A 20,232-nucleotide genomic window follows, 5' to 3' on the forward strand; every position below is an offset into this window, starting at 1 on the left:
ATATTGAAAACGCTATGACCCTTACTCTAAATTCTTGCTTCTCCAAGTTTCAGTGTATAATGAACACAAGTTTAAAAAAAAACACCACAGAAAGAAATTGGCACTGTTGAAGTCTTCTAATAAAACTGGCATGAAGCTATGCAAAAATTAGGAAAAACCCAGAAAAAGCAAGAAATAACTTCCAAATTGTAAAACATATCGTTAGATGTGGATTTTTTTCTCCCTGAAAATAACTACATAAAGTTCCATGTTATATGAACTGTAAAATTTCATTTAAACATTATTGAGGAAAAGGAACTGATACAAACTCGATTCTTCTATTTAAAAAAAACATCTTTTGGCACTATTGCTGTTGTATTATAAATAATCAACTTTAAACTTTTGAAAACAGATAGGTATCTTGCTACAGAGATTTCTTGTGCATACAATTACTTGTGGTAACTTTCCATACAAATATCAAAGTTCATTTCTTAGCCTCTGAGAAGTTCTGTGAAACACATCTACATATAGATGATAAATTAAACCTTTAAGTCATAAAAGTCTACAAACATGAACAGGCCTCATGGGGTAATAAATTCATTTATCATAAATGTTTACTAAATTATTTACTTTTCTCCTCCATTTTGTTTCTGATTTCCCCATTCGTTTAAAGCATCAGTCATCATTCATCTGCTTCACCTCTTCCTTCTAGTGCTATTTGCAATTGGGAAGCTATTTGCATTTTAGAAGAAGATGGAAGAGTGCTACAGTGGGGAGAATTCACTTCTAAATAAGATGAGAATTTATCTAAGTTTGAATCACTCTGGACCTGTATGCAAAGGGTTAACCTGCAACCACAGATCACTTTAGTGAACAGATGTGATGCGGGAGTGATGTTAAACATCAAACATTCATATAACGCTTTCCATATCTGTTATCTCACATAAGATTTATGTTTTCTATTTTATCTTTTTGAACCTCCCAACAACCCCATGAAATATGGAGGGGCAAATGACTATTCCCACAGTACCGTGATCAGGGCCTTGGAGAGATTAAGAAACCTCATCAAGGGTTGCTCATCCAGAAACAAGAAACACAACAACTAGAACCTGAGCCTGTGCTTTCAGACTGCGTCCAGAGCTGCAGGGCAGTTTTTTCTTCTTCTTTGTGATCTACTGTTCAACTTCTTTGAAGGGTTAGAAAGAAAAAAAAAAATAACCAATTAATTCTGCACATAAAAAGTGATTTATGTGAGTAAAAATGTATGTACTATAATTCCTCAAGAATTCCCGCAGATATGTTTAAATTGTAAGGGGGGAAAAACTCTTGACTATATTTCAAAATAGGTGACATTTCAAATAATATTCAGTATAAAGAAATACTTTTAATTTATAGATGCTTTTCTTTTTCCATTTAATATTGCAATTCTCCACTCAGTTTGTATTAGTAACATGCTAGTAACATGGTAAGAAAATTAATTTCAGGAAGACAAGCAATACAGGCATTACACCAAGCCACAAAGAATGTGTGAGGTAATAATGACTTATAACCAAGGACACATTTACTCAGGCTCCTCTGTGTGGCAAGCTTTGAGTACAGGTCACATCTTTGCCCTTCAGCAAGGAAGTGACTCAGCTTTCACTAGGTCACGTTCTCAAGGTAGAGGCCTCAGTTAGCAGAAAACCAGATGATGAATCTCCAATCTCCAGCCCACCACATCTCTTTCAGGAAAACTCCATACCCTCAGGTTCCATGTTAAGCTGAGTACTATCTCTCGATGTCCACAGATGCTTCAATCAAATTATTACCTCCCTACTACCACCCCAACTCAGCCTTCTTCCACTTTCTCATTTCAATGAATAGACCTGACAATCACTCAATTTTCCAAACCAAAAGTCTGGACAGTGTCCTTGAATCCTCCTCCTCCTTCCTCTGTTACATCTGATCAACTACCAACTTTTGAAATAAAAATTTTTTTGGAGAGTCCCAAGATTGTACACTATCACAATACAACCTTAGCGGCCTCAAGATGGTAACTAAATCTGGGCTCACATTTCTTGAGTACTTCCTTTGTACCAAGCACTGTTCTAAGCTTTAGGTTTGAATGAATTTAATCTACACTATTTGAAGTTGGTGCCAGTCTTACCCTTGCCTTACAGATGAAGCAGCAGCTAAAAAGACCTTTATATTTCACTTAACGTAACATGGTGAGGTTCAAGGTCTTAATGCTGTGCTGAACTCTCATTCCTATGTCCTTGCATGAGTTTTTTTTTTTTTTTCCCTTCTGATTGGAAGGTCCTTTTCAACCTTGTTTTGGCTAGCTTCAAAGGTCAGCATAAGCATGTTCTTCTCTATAAGGTCTTCTACTGCTCCCTGCTGGTGTTCTTCCTTCTAAGCTGGTAGTTCTCAAGGTTGGATGAATGCTCCAAAAACCTGATACCTAGATCTCACCCTTAGAGATTTTAACATTATTGGTCTGGGGTTCAGACTGGGCATAGGGACTTTTAAAAGCTTCCCAAGGGGCTCTTACATGCAAAGTTGAGACTCACTGCACTATAATACACTTTTTAATATATATCTGTGCTGATAACCACATGTGAGCTTCTGAAATGAAAGTTTCATTATCACCTGGGGTCTTTTTCAAACCTAAAAGTTCCTGAATTCCACCTAAGAAAGTAAATTGGAAGCATGAGCAGGGCCCTGGAAGCTACTTCTGTCCTTAAATAATTCTGGTGTGTGGTCAGATTTAGCATCTGTCTTAGGTAAGAACTGGGTCATGTCACTTGTACACACCAGGGTCCTAGCATGGTACACAGCCTATAGTTGGACAGTGATAAAATCTGAGAAATGAATGAAATATAGTAATGTGAACCTGGGGACTGGGTGTATATATTCAATATTCAAACTTGCTGAACTGGCACTAAGAAAACTTCCTACAATAGAATGCAAATACTGGGAAGTTTTTCAAATGTGTTTTTAATCCACTAATGCCCCCTACTGACTACAAGATGAATAGCTAAATCAAAACAATGGCTATTAAACATGCACATAACTCGTTATACATATTGTACTATTCCACCAACACCTACACTATCAACTCTCTTGCCCTCCAGTTCTATTTACTCCAAGCAGTTAACTTCCAAAGACATATCAATCCTACCATTTATTCTGTTCCCAATCAGCAATGCCTCTGGCCTTTCTGTTTGTTTTGTTCTGCAGTGCTAGAGATTGAACCAGGACCTCCTGCATGCTAAAGCAAGCTCTCTATCACTGAGCTATAACCCCAGCCTAGCTGCTGGCCTTTTTTGTTTCTTAATCATTGTGTCTTCCCAATCCTGCCAAATTCATAAAACCATCCACCTCAAAAATACAATAAATGATTCACCATCAATTTAGCTTAATTCTTAACTAATTAATTCTTAACTATTGCAAGTGTGATGGGGGAACCAGCAACATCTATAGCACCTGGAAGCTCACTAAAAAGATGGAGAATCTGAGGGCCCATCCCAGACCTACTGAATTTGAATCTGTAAAATCTGGATTTTAACAAGAGTTGCATTTACATTAAAGTTTGACAAGCACTGATTCTCAACTAATAGACCTAACATCACTATTTTAGGACAAATATTTGGTAACACTCTTGATATCCTGTAATAAAATTCCATCATCCACTAACAAACAAAAGCTCAAAAGAAGATATCAGCATACTTATCTGATGGTAATATAAAGATGACAAAAGGAATGATTTATCAGAATTCTATTTCAGTGTAAAAATGTTTAATACAACCAAAGACTTAAAGAACAACCTCTTGAGTTTCCAAATTGTACCTTAAGGGGCAGGTACCATTCAGTTGAGAACCATAGGTCTATAATCACTCCCACTCTTTTCCTTCCATCTCACAGAAAGGAGTCTCTTGCCCCTTTTTGAAGTTGAGGGATTCTCTTTTTAAAAAAAACTTCCTTCTCTACATTCCTCCCAAGACCATAAACACTGCCAAACCTTGAATGCTATTACAACCACAAAACCACTCGAGAATCTTTTATTATTATTATTATTTTAGTTGTAGTTGGACACAAAATCTTTATTTTTATGTGGTGCTAAGGATCGAACCCAGTGCCTCACATGTGTGAGGTGGGCGCTCTACCACTGAGCTACAGCCCGAGCCCCCCACTCTAGAATTTTGATCCAATATTTCCTTCTAATTAGTTCTTTCCTTCCTTTAACAGTAAACTCTATGTCCTTTTATTTATGAGTCACCTACTCATGCTAATATTTTACTTCCATCAGTAAATGTACATGTATAAGGTTCATGAAAGCTTTCCCAAGAGCCCAAATCAATGAGCATGTATCCAAACTCAAATCTAACTTATCCCTCTAAAATAGTCATTGTTGGTTGTGCATCCAGTCTCCATTCCACCTCTTCCTTCCCCAAAGAACCCTACTGTGTTCATGAATTCATTCCTTTTCCATTAAGGTAAAGTGATCCTGTATAGTCTAAGCCAATCAGAGCATGGCATTCTTCTGGCAACTACTATTGGATTAGGTACCTGACCTAAATTCATCCAATCACACCTGGAGGAAGCATGGGAGTTTTGTCTTCTCTCTAGTGAATGAGAAAGTGTGTATGTTACTTGCAGTCATCTTGGAAGTATAAGGGAAATCAACATTACCATGGAAAGCCAAGAAGAGACCAGTCCCTGATGACACTGAATCAATGAGCCCTGAGTTACTATTTATTGATTAGGTTTTCCCAGACAAAAGCATAGTCTGTCCTCCTTGAAACCCTCCTCTCTTGGTTTTTCTCCCCCGCCCCAAACCTTCCATCCCACAGTACTAGGGGTCTAACCCAGGGCTTCGTGCATAAGCTCTACCATGGAGCTACAGATCTAGTACCCCTTCTCCCTTGATTTTCTAAACATCACTCTTTTGTCTACTTCTCAAAAGTTACTACTCCATCCCTGGCCTCCCTTCTTCCTCTGCCTACTCCTTACATTTTGGTGTCCTCCAAGGTTTGCTGTGATCTTTTCTACTCAAAATACATGCTCACCTGGAATAATTTCAGCTCACTGTAGCTTTCTCTTGACACATCAAAAGTTAGCCTCCACCTGGGTGTGGTGGCACACACCTGTAATCTCAGCAGTTTGGGAGGCTGAGGCAGGAGGATAACAAGTTCCAGGCCAGCCTCAGCAACTTAGCAAGACCCTGTCTCAAAATAAAAAATAAAAGGGTCTGGGAGTATAGTTCAGTGGCTAAGTGTCCCTGGCTTCAATCCCCTGTACAAAAAAATAAGTGAGCTACCAGCTGGAGTACCACTGCTGATATGCCCCAGGTTCATTCACCTGATTAAAATTCCTGTCTTTCAAAACTAAATTAAAATGTCCCCTCTGTGAAGCCTTCCCTGAACTCCTCAGGGATTCCTTACCATTTTTTTTTTTTACAACAAGGAACCCTTCTCAAAATAATGCTACTAATTGCATAAAATACTAATTACATTAAAATAATCATATTTTAAGACTCAAACTCCTGATACAGTAATATGTGCTTGTTTACTAGCCTATTAAAGATCTAGACTTTTAACTAAGTTTGACATAGTGATAAGCATGAATCATATTTTGAGATCTGCAACAACTGTAACATAAGAAAATGTCTGTGACTTGCACAGGTACTGTGACTTCTATTGATGACAGGTACCTGCAGTGGTTTATTGCTATAGGAGCTTGTTTAATCAACGGTCCCCAATCAACCAGCCCTCTCCATGTCCATGCCCTTGTGTAGTCCTGTACCATATCAACTCTGGACATGGCTTGACAGCAGCAAATGTGATGCAGATAAGTGTTTGTGCATTAGGACCTGCCCTCCTAGAGCCTCATGAGAAAGCCCATAGGAGGCACATGGAGGGGCACAAAGCCTCCATACACTGGGGCAAGGCCACCTTTCAGTTAAGCTACTAGCAGAACTGCCCAGCCAAACCACAGATTCTGAGAATTAGTAAATCATATTAAGGCACTGGTTTGCAGTGGTTCATTATCCAACAACAGATAACTAAAATGAATAGCCATATTCATAACTGAAGGAAATGCTCATTACCGATGGAGACTGGTGAAAATAAAAATTTTTCCCTCCAACAGATTAGGGAACCCATGAGCTCTAGCTACAGACCATTTGAGGAGTTGAGGACCCAAGGTTAAGAACCCTCAGTTAGGGCAAATAGATCCAACTCTCCTTTTTACTACCATACTTACATTGTTGATACCAACACAGTTTAGCTGATTATAGCATACCCATCATGCTTGTAATCTTGTAACACAGCCGAGTTCCCAGTATTTAACAGGTGTTTAACACAATTTATAAAATGAATGCAAGTTGATTATGGGATCTGTATTCCTGACCCAACTGAGCTGCCTAAAACAAGTAAAAGCAAATACTCAGATGGCAATTCTATGTGTTAAGGCCTTTTCCATGTGCTTTCCACATACCAACTTACTCCTTCTAACAATCCTATGAGTTGTAAGCTATTACCCTAATTTCACCAACAGGAAAACTTGGAAAGTAGAATCCATGCTCTGATTGTATAGCCATTACTAGAATGTGTCCAAAGCACACTACAGCTCAATGAAACTTTTAAATGAGTAGCACACCAGACTTCATTAGCACTATTTTATGGATACTGTTTCTTGAAGACTCACTTCTGTAGATAAGTTTCCGTCAGCATGGGATTTGTTTTTTATACTGAAAATATGCTTTTTTAAAAAAGAGGTAGAATAGGGACTTTATGCTAAAAGGCAGGTTTTTCGAAATAACCTTCACTGTATGAGTAGATTTCTTTCAAAGCACACGAGTTCAAAGAAAACGTAAGGGGATCGACTTGTCCATATCAATACTGCTTGCTGAGGAGTTGAGCAAAGCTCCAGCTTCCCTCCACGTGCATCCATTTCATGCCATCCTCCCCCACAACCTCGAGCAGCTTTTCCGAAGGTGACCCTCCCCCACCCACATTCCAGGTTCTGAAACCTGACTCTTCCAAGCAACCAAAGCCACGAACCCTGCAGTGTCCTGAACTGGCCTCACCTACCCACGATCCCAAGAGTGCACCGGGAAGGTGGGTACTTTGGGGGAAGCCACAACTTTTCAAAGTGTTTTATTCACGAGTATGACCCAAAGGGCCAACCCCACCCACCCCGGGGTCTCACGCCTCCACCCGGCAGCCGCACGCTGCCCAAGAAGACCGGTGAATGAACCAGGGGGCCGGGACGCAGCCAGCTCGGAGGCGGGAAAAGCCCAGGGGTGAGACGGGCCTGGTCCCCGGAGAGGCCCCACGAGAACGTGGGGAGGTCTCCGGGCGGCCGGGAGGGGGCGATGACAGCTGTGACCCGGCTCCAAGCTCTCACCTTGAACATGTCGCTGGCAGCGGCGGCTCCGGCAGGGTCACCCCGGCCTCGGCCCCGCCCACTATAGAAAGGCAACTACGGAGGCCGGGTAGGACCCAGATTCCTGCGCCGCACACTGACTGCCCTATGGTTGACAGCGGTACAACCACCTTGGTCCGCGAAGGCTTAGTTCAACCACCCTTGGCTAAAAGCAGCCTTGTTGAGCTGCAGCGCGTCGCGCCTGGGGCAATGGACAAGCGTAAGTCCCGCCCTCCTGGAGTCTCCGCCTCTGCGCTAGCTGTTGCTAGGCGGCAGTGTGGGCTGCACGCGGGGGCACGAGGAGGGAGGCGCTGGGAATTTGCCTTCGCGGCCACGATTGGGCGCTCCACCGTTTGAGTTAGGAATCCTGTACGCGGAGGCGGCCGGCTGAGGGCGCTCGGCGGACCTCGAGAAGCTTCGAAAGCCTCCCAGCCGGAAGTCGTTGATCAGGGCCTGGATTTACCTCACAAAAGGTTTTTTTGGATTTTTACCGTGGGCTGGACATTTCTCAGGGTTTAAATTTAAACTTATTTGCCACGTCCTTTAGTCGCGAAAGGTTCTAACATTCTTTATTCTCTTTAAGATATTTACGTGGAAGTTCCTCCCTGGGACTCAAATATTTGTCCCTTAATACTTGTAGAAGTAATAATGGGAATAATTATTAACAAGAATATCAGGCACTAATACAGCACTATGTGCACAGCTCTGATCAAAGCTTGTTACACATACTCATCTAACCCAAGTAGATGGGCACGCTTACCATTCCCAATCTATAGATGAAGAAGCTGAGGCACAGTGAAGTCATTTATTGATTCAAATCCACAAAGATAGAGAATGCGAAACCAGGGTCCAAACCCAGGTAGTGTGCCTTTGAAACCTGTACTCAGACTAAACAACTTTTATACTCTCTAAATAATAAGGGAATGTTTCATTCTGTATTTCCATCCTAATCAGATAGAAAAATGGAAGTCCCATCCATATGGACATCTGAAAGATTGTGGAATTTGGGCAGTGTCATGTCACTGCCTACCAGCCAAAGGCTACTAGGAAACAACTGTATTTGAAGAAGTTGAGGTTTCTCATTGCTGCTAGAAAAACACACATCTGGGAGAAGGTGGCACATTTCAGTAAGAAGGTGTTAGAAACATTTTAGGATTTGGGCTTTGGTTGGGTGATTTGGGGGCAAGTTCAAGAAAGCAGAGCTTTGCTTTGCATTAGGCTCTGTTGGGAAGTGGGGGTAACAGCGAGGCCCAGCTATGGGTGCTAGGCTAACTCTCAGATGTTAGGACTGCTTTTCTCAAGAATATTGTATATTCTAAAAATCATCCCCATGCCTAAGAAGAAATATTGAATAGATTCTGAAGTCTCTGCATTAATAATGTAACATTATACATAAAAGTGTGAAGCATAGTGATAAATTAGAGCAGATGTTCTAAATTCAAGGGATATGTGAACTTTGGGAAAAATGACAATTTCATTTTTACTAACCTCTAACTGAACTTTAGCATTTCTTTCAATTGTAGTGTAGGCAACAACCCACAGTAGTATTAACAGTACCTCTGACTTTGTCATCAGTAGAAAGCACAGATATTTTCATACCATGTTGCAATCATGGCAGACAGCTCAAAATATCATTTATGCTCATTAGTACTTCAAAAGTACAATAGCTATTAGATTTCTTATTTAATGTATAAAGAAGACACAAACATTACTATAATTTTGCTTTTAAAATGTTTTCATGATGTGACTAAGAATTTGGGAGCTGCATCCAAATTGGAGTAATGCTTCAAAGACTAAAAAAGTTAGAGGCAGAATCAGGTAATTCAGTATACACCCTCTTGCTTTACCAATGAGGGAGTTGAACATGAAGAAGTTACATGATTTGCCTAAAGTCTTATGGCTATTTGCTAAATGTAGGATGAAAAGTTTTCATACAAATTTGTAAAACCTCTTCACTCTGCTAGGCACCAGTTATCAAAGTGCCTCCTTCTGGGTGCAGTTGTCATACCTGTAATCCTGGCCACTCAGAAGGCTGAGGCAGGAGGATCACAAGTTCAAAACCAGCCTTAGCAAATTAGCAAGGGCCTAAGCAACTTATCGAGACCCTATCTCTAAATAAAAAATAAAAAGGGCTAGGGATGTGGCTCAGCGGTTAAGTGCCTCTGGGTTCAATCCCTGGTTTAAAAAAAAAAAGTGCCTCCTGCCCTCAACAGGATTTCTGGGTGATAATAGGAGAGTGATAAGACTGAATTATTGGAATTATTGCTCTAAAAAGTTAACTCTAGCTGTAGTGTAAAGAATGAACACAAGAAGAAAGAGACTAGAGACAAAGACCAGTTAGAAGACTGTGGGGAGAGCCATTTGTCTTTCCTACATACCAAATAATATTTTTAGTACACAAAGAATGTAAATCATAAGCAACATTAAGAGATCCATGATGCCTTCCTTTTTAAAGAATTCTCTAATTAGCACAACAATTTTAGCATGAGTCAAGTCCAAGGAGTATAATAATATGGATTATGACTCGAAAGCTTAATTTAGCCTTTAGTCCCAACTGCTAAAGAGGCTGAGGCAGGAGGATCGCAAGTTCAAGGCCAGCCTGGGCGACTTAGCTAGACCCTGTCACAAAATTTTTAAAAGTTTACAAGGGCTGAGGATGTAGCTTAGTGGTAAAATGCCACTAGGTTCAATTCCAGTCCCAAAAATAAATTTAAAAGGCTTTAATTTATGTAATTTCAGATTACTTCATCATAAGGAAAATGAGTCATTCTTCAAATGCAGCAGACACCCATATTCCAAAATCAGATAATCAACAGCCAAGAAAAGACCACAAAGCACATTTTCTAAATGTTGCAAAGGCAAAACGACTGTAAGTACCCATCTTATGCCTTGTGTCATTCTTCACAAATGGACAGTTTCCAAACTTATTCATATTTACCCAGATAACTTCAAACACTTCTTGTGTAAATTAAAGTTTTTCAAAAAAGTTTTTTAGTTGTTGAAGGACCTTTATTTTATTTATTTCTGTGTGGCGCTGATTATCAAACTCGGTGCCTCACGCAAGCACTCTACCACTGTGCTACAACCCCAGCCCAAGTTTCTCATGTTTTAAGATTATTGTCAAGTTGAATGACCACTATAATTATAGTATTTTATAATTTACAAAGCAGGTTAACACACATCTATTTGATCCTGATATAACCTTATGAAACAGTTTTATTATTATATATTTTTAATATTTGGGGTTTTAGTTGAAGTTGGACACAATATCTTTATTTTATTTTTATGTGGTGCTGAGGATGGAACCCCGTGCCCCGCACGTGCTAGGCCAGTGCTCTACTGCTGAGCCACAACCCCAGACCCTTATTATTATATTTTATAAATGAGGAAGAAACAACTAGTAGAAGATAAATGACTTGCAGAAAGTTAAACTAATAAATGGTATCAACTAGTATTCAAAGGTTTATTTCCATACTTCAGGTCTTCTCTGCATCTTGTATTCTGCATTTTGCCAGTCAATGGTGACATTAAACAGTCTAATTAGAAGGCTATGGGTAAATTCACTTGTCTTTCCAACATACCACATATTCTAGTACACAAAGAATGTAAACTATAAGCAGCATTAAGAGTCTCTCTCTGGGGGCTGGGGATGTGGCTCAAGCGGTAGCGCGCTCACCTGGCGTGCGTGCGGCCCAGGTTCGATCCTCAGCACCACATACAAACAAAGATGTTGTGTATGCCGAATACTAAAAAATAAATATTAAAAAAATTCTCTCTCCCTCTCTCACTCTCTCTTTAAAAAAAAAATTCTCTCTCTCTCTCTCTCTCTCTCTCTCTCTCTCTCTCTCCCACTCTCTCTTTAAAAAAAAAAAAGAGTCTCTCTCTGGGGCTGGGTCTGTTGCTTAGTGATAAAGCGCTCGCCTCACACATGGGAGACCCTGGATTTAATCCTCAGCACCACATAAAAAATAAATAAATAAAATAAAGGTATTGTGCCCAACTACAAGTAAAAAATAAATATTAAAAAAAGAGTCCCTCTCTGCACATGGCTCTATCATGGATAATGATGAGGTGGGAGGATAAGACCCTCACAATCAGCCAGTGCTGGGATATGATTAATAGAGAATAATTGTCTGACTTGACTAGGATTAGCCTAGTTGGTTCAAGCAAATATTGGAGAAGGGAGTTTCTTTTTCTAGAGCGTAGTTATCAGCTCCCAGAAGAGACCTGGGCCTCCTGTAACTTCAGCTAGTCCACATTCCATTTTCATTCCACCTGAACCAGTTGGACAGTTTTAAAGAACTGTAACCAAATCATTTTAGGAAGCAAGCTTATCTCTTCACAATTCTTATTTATTATATGCCTCTTTTTGGGGTGTTTGGGATCAAACTCAGGGCCTTACACATAGTAGACAAGTGCTATATCACTGAACTATACCCCCAGCCCTATGTATTATATGTGTCTTAATGATAAATTTATGATACATTTGCCTAAAATGATAAGGTTTTTACCAGGACTTTTCTTTTTAATCTCAAGGGAGATATTCTCAAGTATGCATGTCTTCATTCTGACTAGATTCTACAAATTACCAGTTCCATTTCTTGTGTCCAAATGTCCCTCATTAAGTCGTTCTTAGCATGGAAGATTAAGAGATATAGGAGAAATAAACATAAATTGAGAGCTTTCCAAGACTTTACAAAAATTAAAACTTATGTCATATATATTAACCTCTTTTTTTTCTCATAATTGATAGAGAAATTTCAGCTCAGAAAATACAGAAATCTTGGTTCACTTATATGGACAAAGTAATATTTCAACTCCTAAAACATACAGTTTGTGCAGCGGTATGTATTTTTTTTCTTTGACAGAATTACCCAGCTAAAATATCTGTTAACTAAAGATAGAATGAATAATCTTCTTTATCTCTTTCATTTTGATCTAATAACATTGCATAGGGTCCTGAAATTGATTCTTTTGTTAGCTACAAATGAATATTTCTGGATTTATTTTTAATATGGATGACTATTATTTCTTTTTCTGAAGTAAAAATACTGTCTTTTTAAAAAATTTTATTCCTTATTTGAAAGCATGAGACAGAGATCTTCCAACAATTAAAAAATCTCTGAATTAAGCATGCACAAGGCTGAGTTCAATCCCCAACGCTGTTAAAAAAAAAAGTAATTTTTAAATGATGAATTAGGGGGCTGAGGGTATGACTAAGTGGTAGAGCCCATGCATAGCATGTGGGAGACCCTAGTTTCAATCCCTAGCACCAAACCAAACCAAACCAAACCAAACTCTGAACTAAAAATGCCCTTACCTTCCATGCAGGAATTTTGTTTCTTTTTTTTAATTTTTTTATTTGCTCAAATTAGTTATACATGACAGTAAAATGCATTTTCACACATCATACATAAATGGACTGTAACTTTTTATTTTTCTGGTTGTACATGATGTAGAATTACAGCAGTTATGTAATCATATATATTTACATAGGATAATAATGTACAATTCTAGTATCCTTCCTACCCCCTTACCCCCTCCCCTCCTTCATTCCCCTCTGCCTAATCTAAAGTACCTCTATTATTCCCTAGCTGCCCCCATTGTGAATTAGCATCCACATACCAGAGAAAACATTCATCCTTTTGTTCTTTGGGATTGGCTTATTTCACTTATCATGATATTCTCCAGCTCCATCCATTTACTGGCAAATGCCATAATTTCATTCTTCTTTAAGGCTGAGTAATATTCCATTGTGTATATATACCACAGTTTCTTTATCCATTCATCTGTTGAAGGGTACCTAGGTAGGTTCCATGGTTTAGCTATTGTGAATTGAGCTGTTATAAACATTGATGTGGCTGCATTACTATAGTATGCTGATTTTAAGTTCTTTGAATATAAACCAAGAAGTGATATAACTGGGTCAAATAGTGGTTCCATTCTAAGCTTTCTCAGGAATCTCTGTACTGCTTTCCAGAGTGGTTGGACCAATTTGCAGTCCCACCAGCAATGTATGAGTGGACCTTTTTCCCCACATCTTCATTAACACTTATCATTGCTTATATTCTTGATAATTGCTATTCTGACTGGAGTGAGATGAAATCTCAGTGTAGTTGTGATTTACATTTCTCTAATTGCTAATGATGTTGAACATTTTTTTCATATATTTGTTGATTGACTATATTCTTCTGTGAAGTGTCTGTTCATTCCTTAGCCCATTTATTGGGTTATTTGGTTTTTTGGTGTTAAGTTTTTTAATTGTTTAGATATCCTGGAGATTAATGCTCTATCTGAGGTGAAGGTGGCAAAGATTTTCTCCCATTCTATAGGCTCTCTCATCATGATCTTGCTGTGAAGAAACTTTTTAGTTTGATTCCATCCTATTTATTGATCCCTATTTTCACTTCTTGCACTTTAGGAGTCTTGTTAAGGAAGTCAGGTACTAAGCCAACATGATAGAAATTTTGGCCTGCTTTTTCTTCTATTGTCTAAAAACACAGGGTTTCTGTTCTAGTGCCTAAGTCCTAGAACAGAAATCCACTTAGAGTTTTGTGCAGGGTGAGAGATAGGGGTTTAATTGCATTTTGCTATATATGGATTCCAGTTTTCCTAGAACTATTTGTTGAAGATACTATCTTTTCTCCAATACATATTTTTAGTGCCTTTGTCTAGTATGAGATAACTGTATTTATGTGGGTTTGTCTCTGTGTCTTCTATTCTGTACCATTGGTTTACATGTCTGTTTTGGTGTCAATATCATGGTGTTTTTTGTTACTATAGTTCTGTAGTATAAAGGTCTGGTATTGTAATGCCTCCTGCTTCACTTTTATTGCTAAGGATTGCTTTTCTATTCTGGGTTTCTTATTTTTCCAAATGAATTTCATGATTGCTTTTTTATTTCTATGAAGAATGTCACTGGAATTTTAATAGAAATTGCATTAAATCGGTATAACGCTTTTGGTAGTATGGCCATTTTGACAATGTTAATTCAGCCTTTCCAGGAACGTGGAAGTTCTTTCTAGCTTCTAAGGTCTTCTTCAATTTCTTTCTTTTGCGTTCTGTAGTTTAGATTGTAGAGGTCTTTCACCTCTTGTCATATTGATTCCCAAATATTTTATTTTTTGAGGCTATTGTGATTGGAGTAGTTTTCCTAATTTCTCTTTCAGTGGATTCATCACTAATGTATAGGAACACATTTGGTTTATGGGTGTGAGTTTTATATCCTGCTACTTTGCTGAATTCATTTATTAGTTCTAGAAATTTTCTGGTATCATTTTTTGGGTCTTCTAAATATAGAATCATGTCATTGGCACATAGTAATAGTTTGAGTTCTTCTTTTTCTATCCGTATCCCTTTAATTTCTTTCTTTTGTCTAATTGTTCTGACTAGGGTTCAAGGACTATGTTGAATAAAAGTGGTGAAAGGGGGCATCCCTGTCTTGTTTCAGTTTTTAGAGGGAATGCCTCCTCCATTTAGAATGCTCTTCTCCATTTAGAATGATGTTGGCATTGTATTTGGCATATATAGCTTTTACAATGTTGAGGTATGTTCCTTCTATCTCTAGTTTTTCTAGTGTTTTGAACATGAAGCGGTGCTGTATTTTGTCAAATTTTTTTTGCACCTATTGAGATGATCATATGATTCTTTAAGTCTATTGACGTGATAAATTACATTTATTGATTTTCATATGTTTAATCAACCTTCCATCCCTGGGATGAACTTCACTTGATCATGGTATACTATCTTTATATATATATATATATATATATATATATATATATATATATCCCACTGACTTTTTTTCAAAATAAACCTTTATTTTATTTATTTTTTTATGTGGTGTTGAGGATCGAACTCAGTGCCTTGTTCATGCAGAGCAAGCACTCTACCAACTGAGCTATATCCCAAGCCCCTACACTATCTTTTAAATATGTTTTTGTAAGTGATTTGCCAGAATTTCATTGAGAATTTTTGAATCTATGTTCATCAGGGATATTGGTCTGAAGTTTTCTTTCCTTGATATGTCTTTATCTGGTTTTGTTATCAGTATGATACTAGCATCATAGAATGAGTTGAGAAGGGTTTCCTCCTTTTCTATTCATGGAATAATTTGAGGACTAGTGGTGTTAATTCTTCTTTGAAGGTCTTATAGAATTTGGCTGAGAATCCATCTGGTCCTGGGCTTTTCTTAATTGGTAGGCTTTTTTTGTGTGTGTATTATTATTATTATTATTATTATTATTATTTTATGAAAGTTTATCAAATTTACAACAGACTCCAACATAACACTTCATTCTAGCTATAGGTGGCAAAAGATGTTATAGCGGAGATCCAGATGTCTAAATAGGAATGGAATCAACGGTCACCATCATTTCAGGCACAAGAATCGGCTTACTTTTTGCCAGATTTCTTAATTCCACCTGTGGCCAGGGGGCCCTTCCCCGCAGCCTCGATTTTAGCTTCTCAAGTTTCTTCTGCTCCTCTTTTTGTTTCTGTTTGAAAGCCTTATCTTCCTCATCCATCTCCTTGGCCTGCTTCTTAGGTTGTTTCAGAGGCTTCTTCTTGCCACCTTCCTGGCCGGACATGGCTCCTGCCGCCCCTACCCCAGACCTTGCTCCTCAATTGGTAGGTTTTGATGGCATCTTCTCTTTCATTGCTTGAAATTGGCCTGTTTAAATTGTGTATGTCTTCCTGATTCTGTTTGGGTAGGTCATGTGTCTCTAGAAATTTGTCAATGTTTTCAAGATTTTTTATTTTACTGGAGAATAAATTTTCATAATAGTTTTTAATTATCTTCTATATTTCAGTAGTGTCTGTTGTGATATTTACTTTTTCATCACGAACTTTAGTCATTTAAGTTTTCTCTCTCTCTTTGTTAGCTTGGCTAAGGGCTTATCAATTTTATTTATTTTTCCAAAGAACCAGCTTTTTATTGATTTTATTTTTTTAAATACACAACAGCGGAATGTATTACAATTCTTATACATATAGAGCACAATTTTTCGTATCTTTATATATTAAGTATGTTCACACCAATTCATATCTTTATACATGTACTTTGTTTTCTTATTACACATATATACCACAATTTTTTATATCTCTTTATATATAAAGTAGGTTGACACCAAATTTGTGTCATCATACATGTACTTTGGATAATGATGTCCATCACATTCCACTATCCTTGCTAATCCCCTGCCTCCTCCCTTTCTCTCCCTCCCCTCTTCCCTATCTAGAATTCATCTATTCGTCCCATGTTCCCCCTCCCTACTATGAGTCAGCCTCCTTATATCAGAGAAAATATTCAGCATTTGTTTCTTTGGGATTGACTAACTTCACTTAGTATTATCTTCTCCATCGCCATCCATTTACCTGCAAATGCCATGATTTTATACTCTTTTATTGCTAATTAAAATTCTGTTGTGTACATATACCACATTTTCTTTATCCATTCATCCACTGAAGGGCATCTAGGTTGGCTCCACAGTTTAGCTATTGTGAATTGTGCTGCTATAAACATTGATGTGGCTGTGTCCCTGTAGTATGCTGTCTTTAAGTCCTTTGGGTATAGACCAAGGAGAGGGATAGCTGGGTCAAATAGTGGTTCCATTCCCAGATTTCCAAAAAATCTCCATCTCCATACTGCTTTCCATGTTGGCTGCGCCAATTTGCAGTCTCACCAGCAGTGTATGAGTGTGCCTTTTTCCCCACATCCTCGCCAACACTTATTGTTGTTTGTCTTCATAATAGCTGCCATTCTGACTAGAGTGAGATGATATCTTAGAGAAGAACCACCCTTAGGATGGTTGGTTTGCTTTTGTGAGAGAATTAGTCCAGGAGGTGGAGCTTCTGGAGGTGAGTTTATAGGCTTATGTGTGCTCTGGTCTCTTCACTGGGTGCCAATCCGTCTGGAGCGCACCTCAGCGCACCTCCAGGGCCCAGCAATTGCTAGACTGTACCCCAGAGATTTCTCTTGGGTTTCACTCATGTGGTGTAGGAGCCTTTTCTTAACCCACTACTTCACCTGCAGACCCCACAATTCCTGGTCTCTAATTCAGTCTCCAGGCTCAATCTCTTCCACTCCAGCCCTTTTGATTCCCAGTCAGGCACCTCTCCTAGCCAGTCCTGTAAGCAGCCAGATTGGAGGGGGAGAGGGAAGCCAGGTGGGTTTCTGTGACCAGTATTCCCCTCTGTAAATCTCTTTCCATTTCTCCTGGTCACTTAGGTACACTCTCTGTCACACTGCTGTATGAGTTTGCCTCTCTTGTTTTTCAGGCCAGACTTTGGTCTGCCAGTAATTGGCTTCCCCAGCTGCTAGCCCCTTGTGTTACAGCTACAAAATGGTTCCGTCTGCTGTCCTCTGTGCACACTGCCAAAAGAGATGGAGCTTTCCTCCCATTCTTGGATACTGTGCAGCACAACTCACTGTTTTCTCGAGCAGTGTATGATCTCTAAACTCTCTGTACCCCAACATGCCTCAGTCTTCCTGAGAATGGGGGTTCCTTTAATTCCCTTATTGCTTTACTGCGTTCACATAGGGACTGTTCTCGTTTGCGTCTTCAGCCACTGTCATGGCTATGGGGCTGATCCCCCTTATTTTATTATACAAGATCTCCTGAGTCCCTGATCTGTTTTGAGTGGCCAATATTAAATTCCAGTAAAGTCCCCCTAACTCTTTTTTTATATTTATTTTTTAGTTTTTTAGGTGGATACAATATTTTTATTTATTTATTTTTATGTTGTGCTGAGGCTTGAACCCAGTACATCATGTATGCTAAGCAAACACTCTACCACTGAGTGGTAGAGTAGCCCTGCCCCCCTAATTCTTGATCATTCATCCACCTTGCTGAAAAGCTGCCTGTTTGCTTTTCTTGGTTCATGCCACTGAGCCACTAGGGAAACAACCCCTCTATTCCCCCATCTTGCCCCTAGGAATTTCACTTCTTTTTATTGTTGTTTTGTTTTGGTAATGGGGATTGAACTCAGGGGCACTCAACCACTGAACCACATCCTCATCCCTTTTTTTATATTTTATTTAGCGCCAGAGTCTCACTGAGTTGCTTAGCACCTTACTTTTTGCTGAGGCTGGCTTTGAACTCATGATCCTGCTGTCTTAGCGTCCGGAGCTACTGGGAATACAGGCATGTACCACCATGCCTGGCAGAATTTCACTTCTAAGAGTCCATTCTGTGATATATGTACAACTTCATTGCAGCATTGATTATAATAGCAAAGAAAATGAACCACATAATGTCCATTGATAGAATGTAGATTAAATAAGTGTTGGCTGTTTTCATAGTGTTAAACCTTAACAGCATTAAAATATTCTGCAATATAAAAATAACCAGCATAGCTTGATAGTGAAAAAGTCAAGTCAGAACAATATGAAGAATATAATCCTATTTGAGTAAAAAACAGAAACAGATGCATATCCTTAATCCCCCCTATGTAAACAACTTTGGCAACCCTAGTTGCCAAATACTCTCCTAATAAAAGAACCAGTGGGGCTAGGGATGTGGCTCAGCATTAAAGAGCTTGCCTAGCGCATGTGAGACACTGGGTTCAATCCTCAGCACAACATAAAATTAAATAAATAAATAAAGGTATTGTGTCCAACTACAACTAAAAAAAATATTTTAAAAAGAAGAACCCATAATTCCAGTAGTTTACTATTAGTGATAGTCATATTAAAGGAAATTTTAGCAGTGAAAATAATAAATTCTGAGCAGTGTGTACACTTCTTCACCCTCTGATGCACGGACCCATTTCTGAGGTCAGTAAAAATAGAACATCCCAAAGAAAACCCACCCAAGTAAACTCTTGACATTTCAGGCTCATTGTCCATTGTCTTTGTATACAGATCATGTTTTAAGTATTATATTACAGGTTTCCTCATAATTTTATACTCTTAGCAACAGAAAGAAGAAAATAAATTCTTTTTTCATCTGTTATCCAAATGCTTCAAGTCAATACATTAATAATGCTTGATCTTATTAAAAGCCCTTTATTATACATTTTTATATGATTATCATAGGTATAAAGATTGAGTGGGGTTGTTTAGGATAAATAGTGGGAATTTTAGAGTTAAACAGATCAAAGTTTAAATTCTGGCTTCCCTATTTGCTATCTGTATGCTGTTGTGTAAGTTACAAAAACTCCCCAGGCCTCAGCTTTCTCATTTGTAAAATGGAGTGACAATATATTTTTTAATTATTTTATTTATTCTTTTTAGATATATATGACAGTAGAGTGTATTTTGACATATTATACATACATGGAGGATAACTTATTCTAATTATTATCCCATTCTGTGGTTGTACATGATCTGGAGTTTCACTGATCGTGTATTCATATATGAACATAGGAAAGTTATGTCTGATTCATTCTACTCTTTCCTATTCCCACCCCCACTTCCCTTTATTCCTCTTTTTTTTTCTTTTTTGCTACCAGCGATTGAACTCCAGGGCACTCAACCACTGAGCCACATTCTCAGCCCTATTTTGTATTTTATTTAGAGACAGGGTCTCACCATTACTGAGACAGGCTTTGAACTCTTGATCCTCCTGCCTCAGCCTCCCGAGCTGCTTGGATTACAGGTGTGTGCCACTGCACCCAGCTCCTTCATTCCCTTTTGTCTAATCCACTGAAGTTCTATTCTTTCCTCCCACTCCACTCCCTAGAGTGATAATATTCTAATAATATTGTTGTTGTAAGGATTAAATAAGGTTTTTTTATATATAAGGCATCTAACAAACTTTGTGGTACATGAAAGGTGCTTAAAAAGCTGGTAGCATTACTATTATCATCCTCATTTTTACAGCGATTCATTCAACATCAAATTCT

The 20,232-nt window shown here is 38.5% G+C and overlaps 2 protein-coding genes and 1 pseudogene across 5 annotated transcripts in view; 1 reads left to right on the forward strand and 2 right to left on the reverse strand.

Annotated features, from left to right (window-relative positions):
* Positions 1-7,565, reverse strand: part of Apoo (apolipoprotein O) — a 55,310-nt gene extending 47,745 nt beyond the window's left edge. For 2 of the 4 annotated variants that reach the window (XM_077106951.1, XM_077106950.1), the window contains exon 1: positions 7,369-7,565. In XM_077106951.1, coding sequence (XP_076963066.1) covers positions 7,369-7,377 — 9 coding nt within the window. In that variant the 5' untranslated portion in view covers positions 7,378-7,565. The remainder of the gene's footprint in view (positions 1-7,368) is intronic. The other 2 variants (XM_077106953.1, XM_077106952.1) reach the window with 2 other exon arrangements.
* CXHXorf58 (chromosome X CXorf58 homolog) overlaps positions 6,997-20,232 on the forward strand; it is a 32,208-nt gene continuing 18,972 nt past the window's right edge. Inside the window, exons 1-3 of the mRNA XM_077106949.1 lie at positions 6,997-7,079; positions 10,126-10,255; positions 12,140-12,230. Of these exons, the coding sequence (XP_076963064.1) occupies positions 10,146-10,255; positions 12,140-12,230 (201 nt within the window). The 5' untranslated portion in view covers positions 6,997-7,079; positions 10,126-10,145. The remainder of the gene's footprint in view (positions 7,080-10,125; positions 10,256-12,139; positions 12,231-20,232) is intronic.
* On the reverse strand, positions 15,665-16,002 carry LOC143639380 (translation machinery-associated protein 7-like; annotated as a pseudogene).

This window comes from Callospermophilus lateralis, chromosome X (assembly GCF_048772815.1).
Source record: "Callospermophilus lateralis isolate mCalLat2 chromosome X, mCalLat2.hap1, whole genome shotgun sequence".
NCBI classification, from domain to species: domain Eukaryota; kingdom Metazoa; phylum Chordata; class Mammalia; order Rodentia; family Sciuridae; genus Callospermophilus; species Callospermophilus lateralis.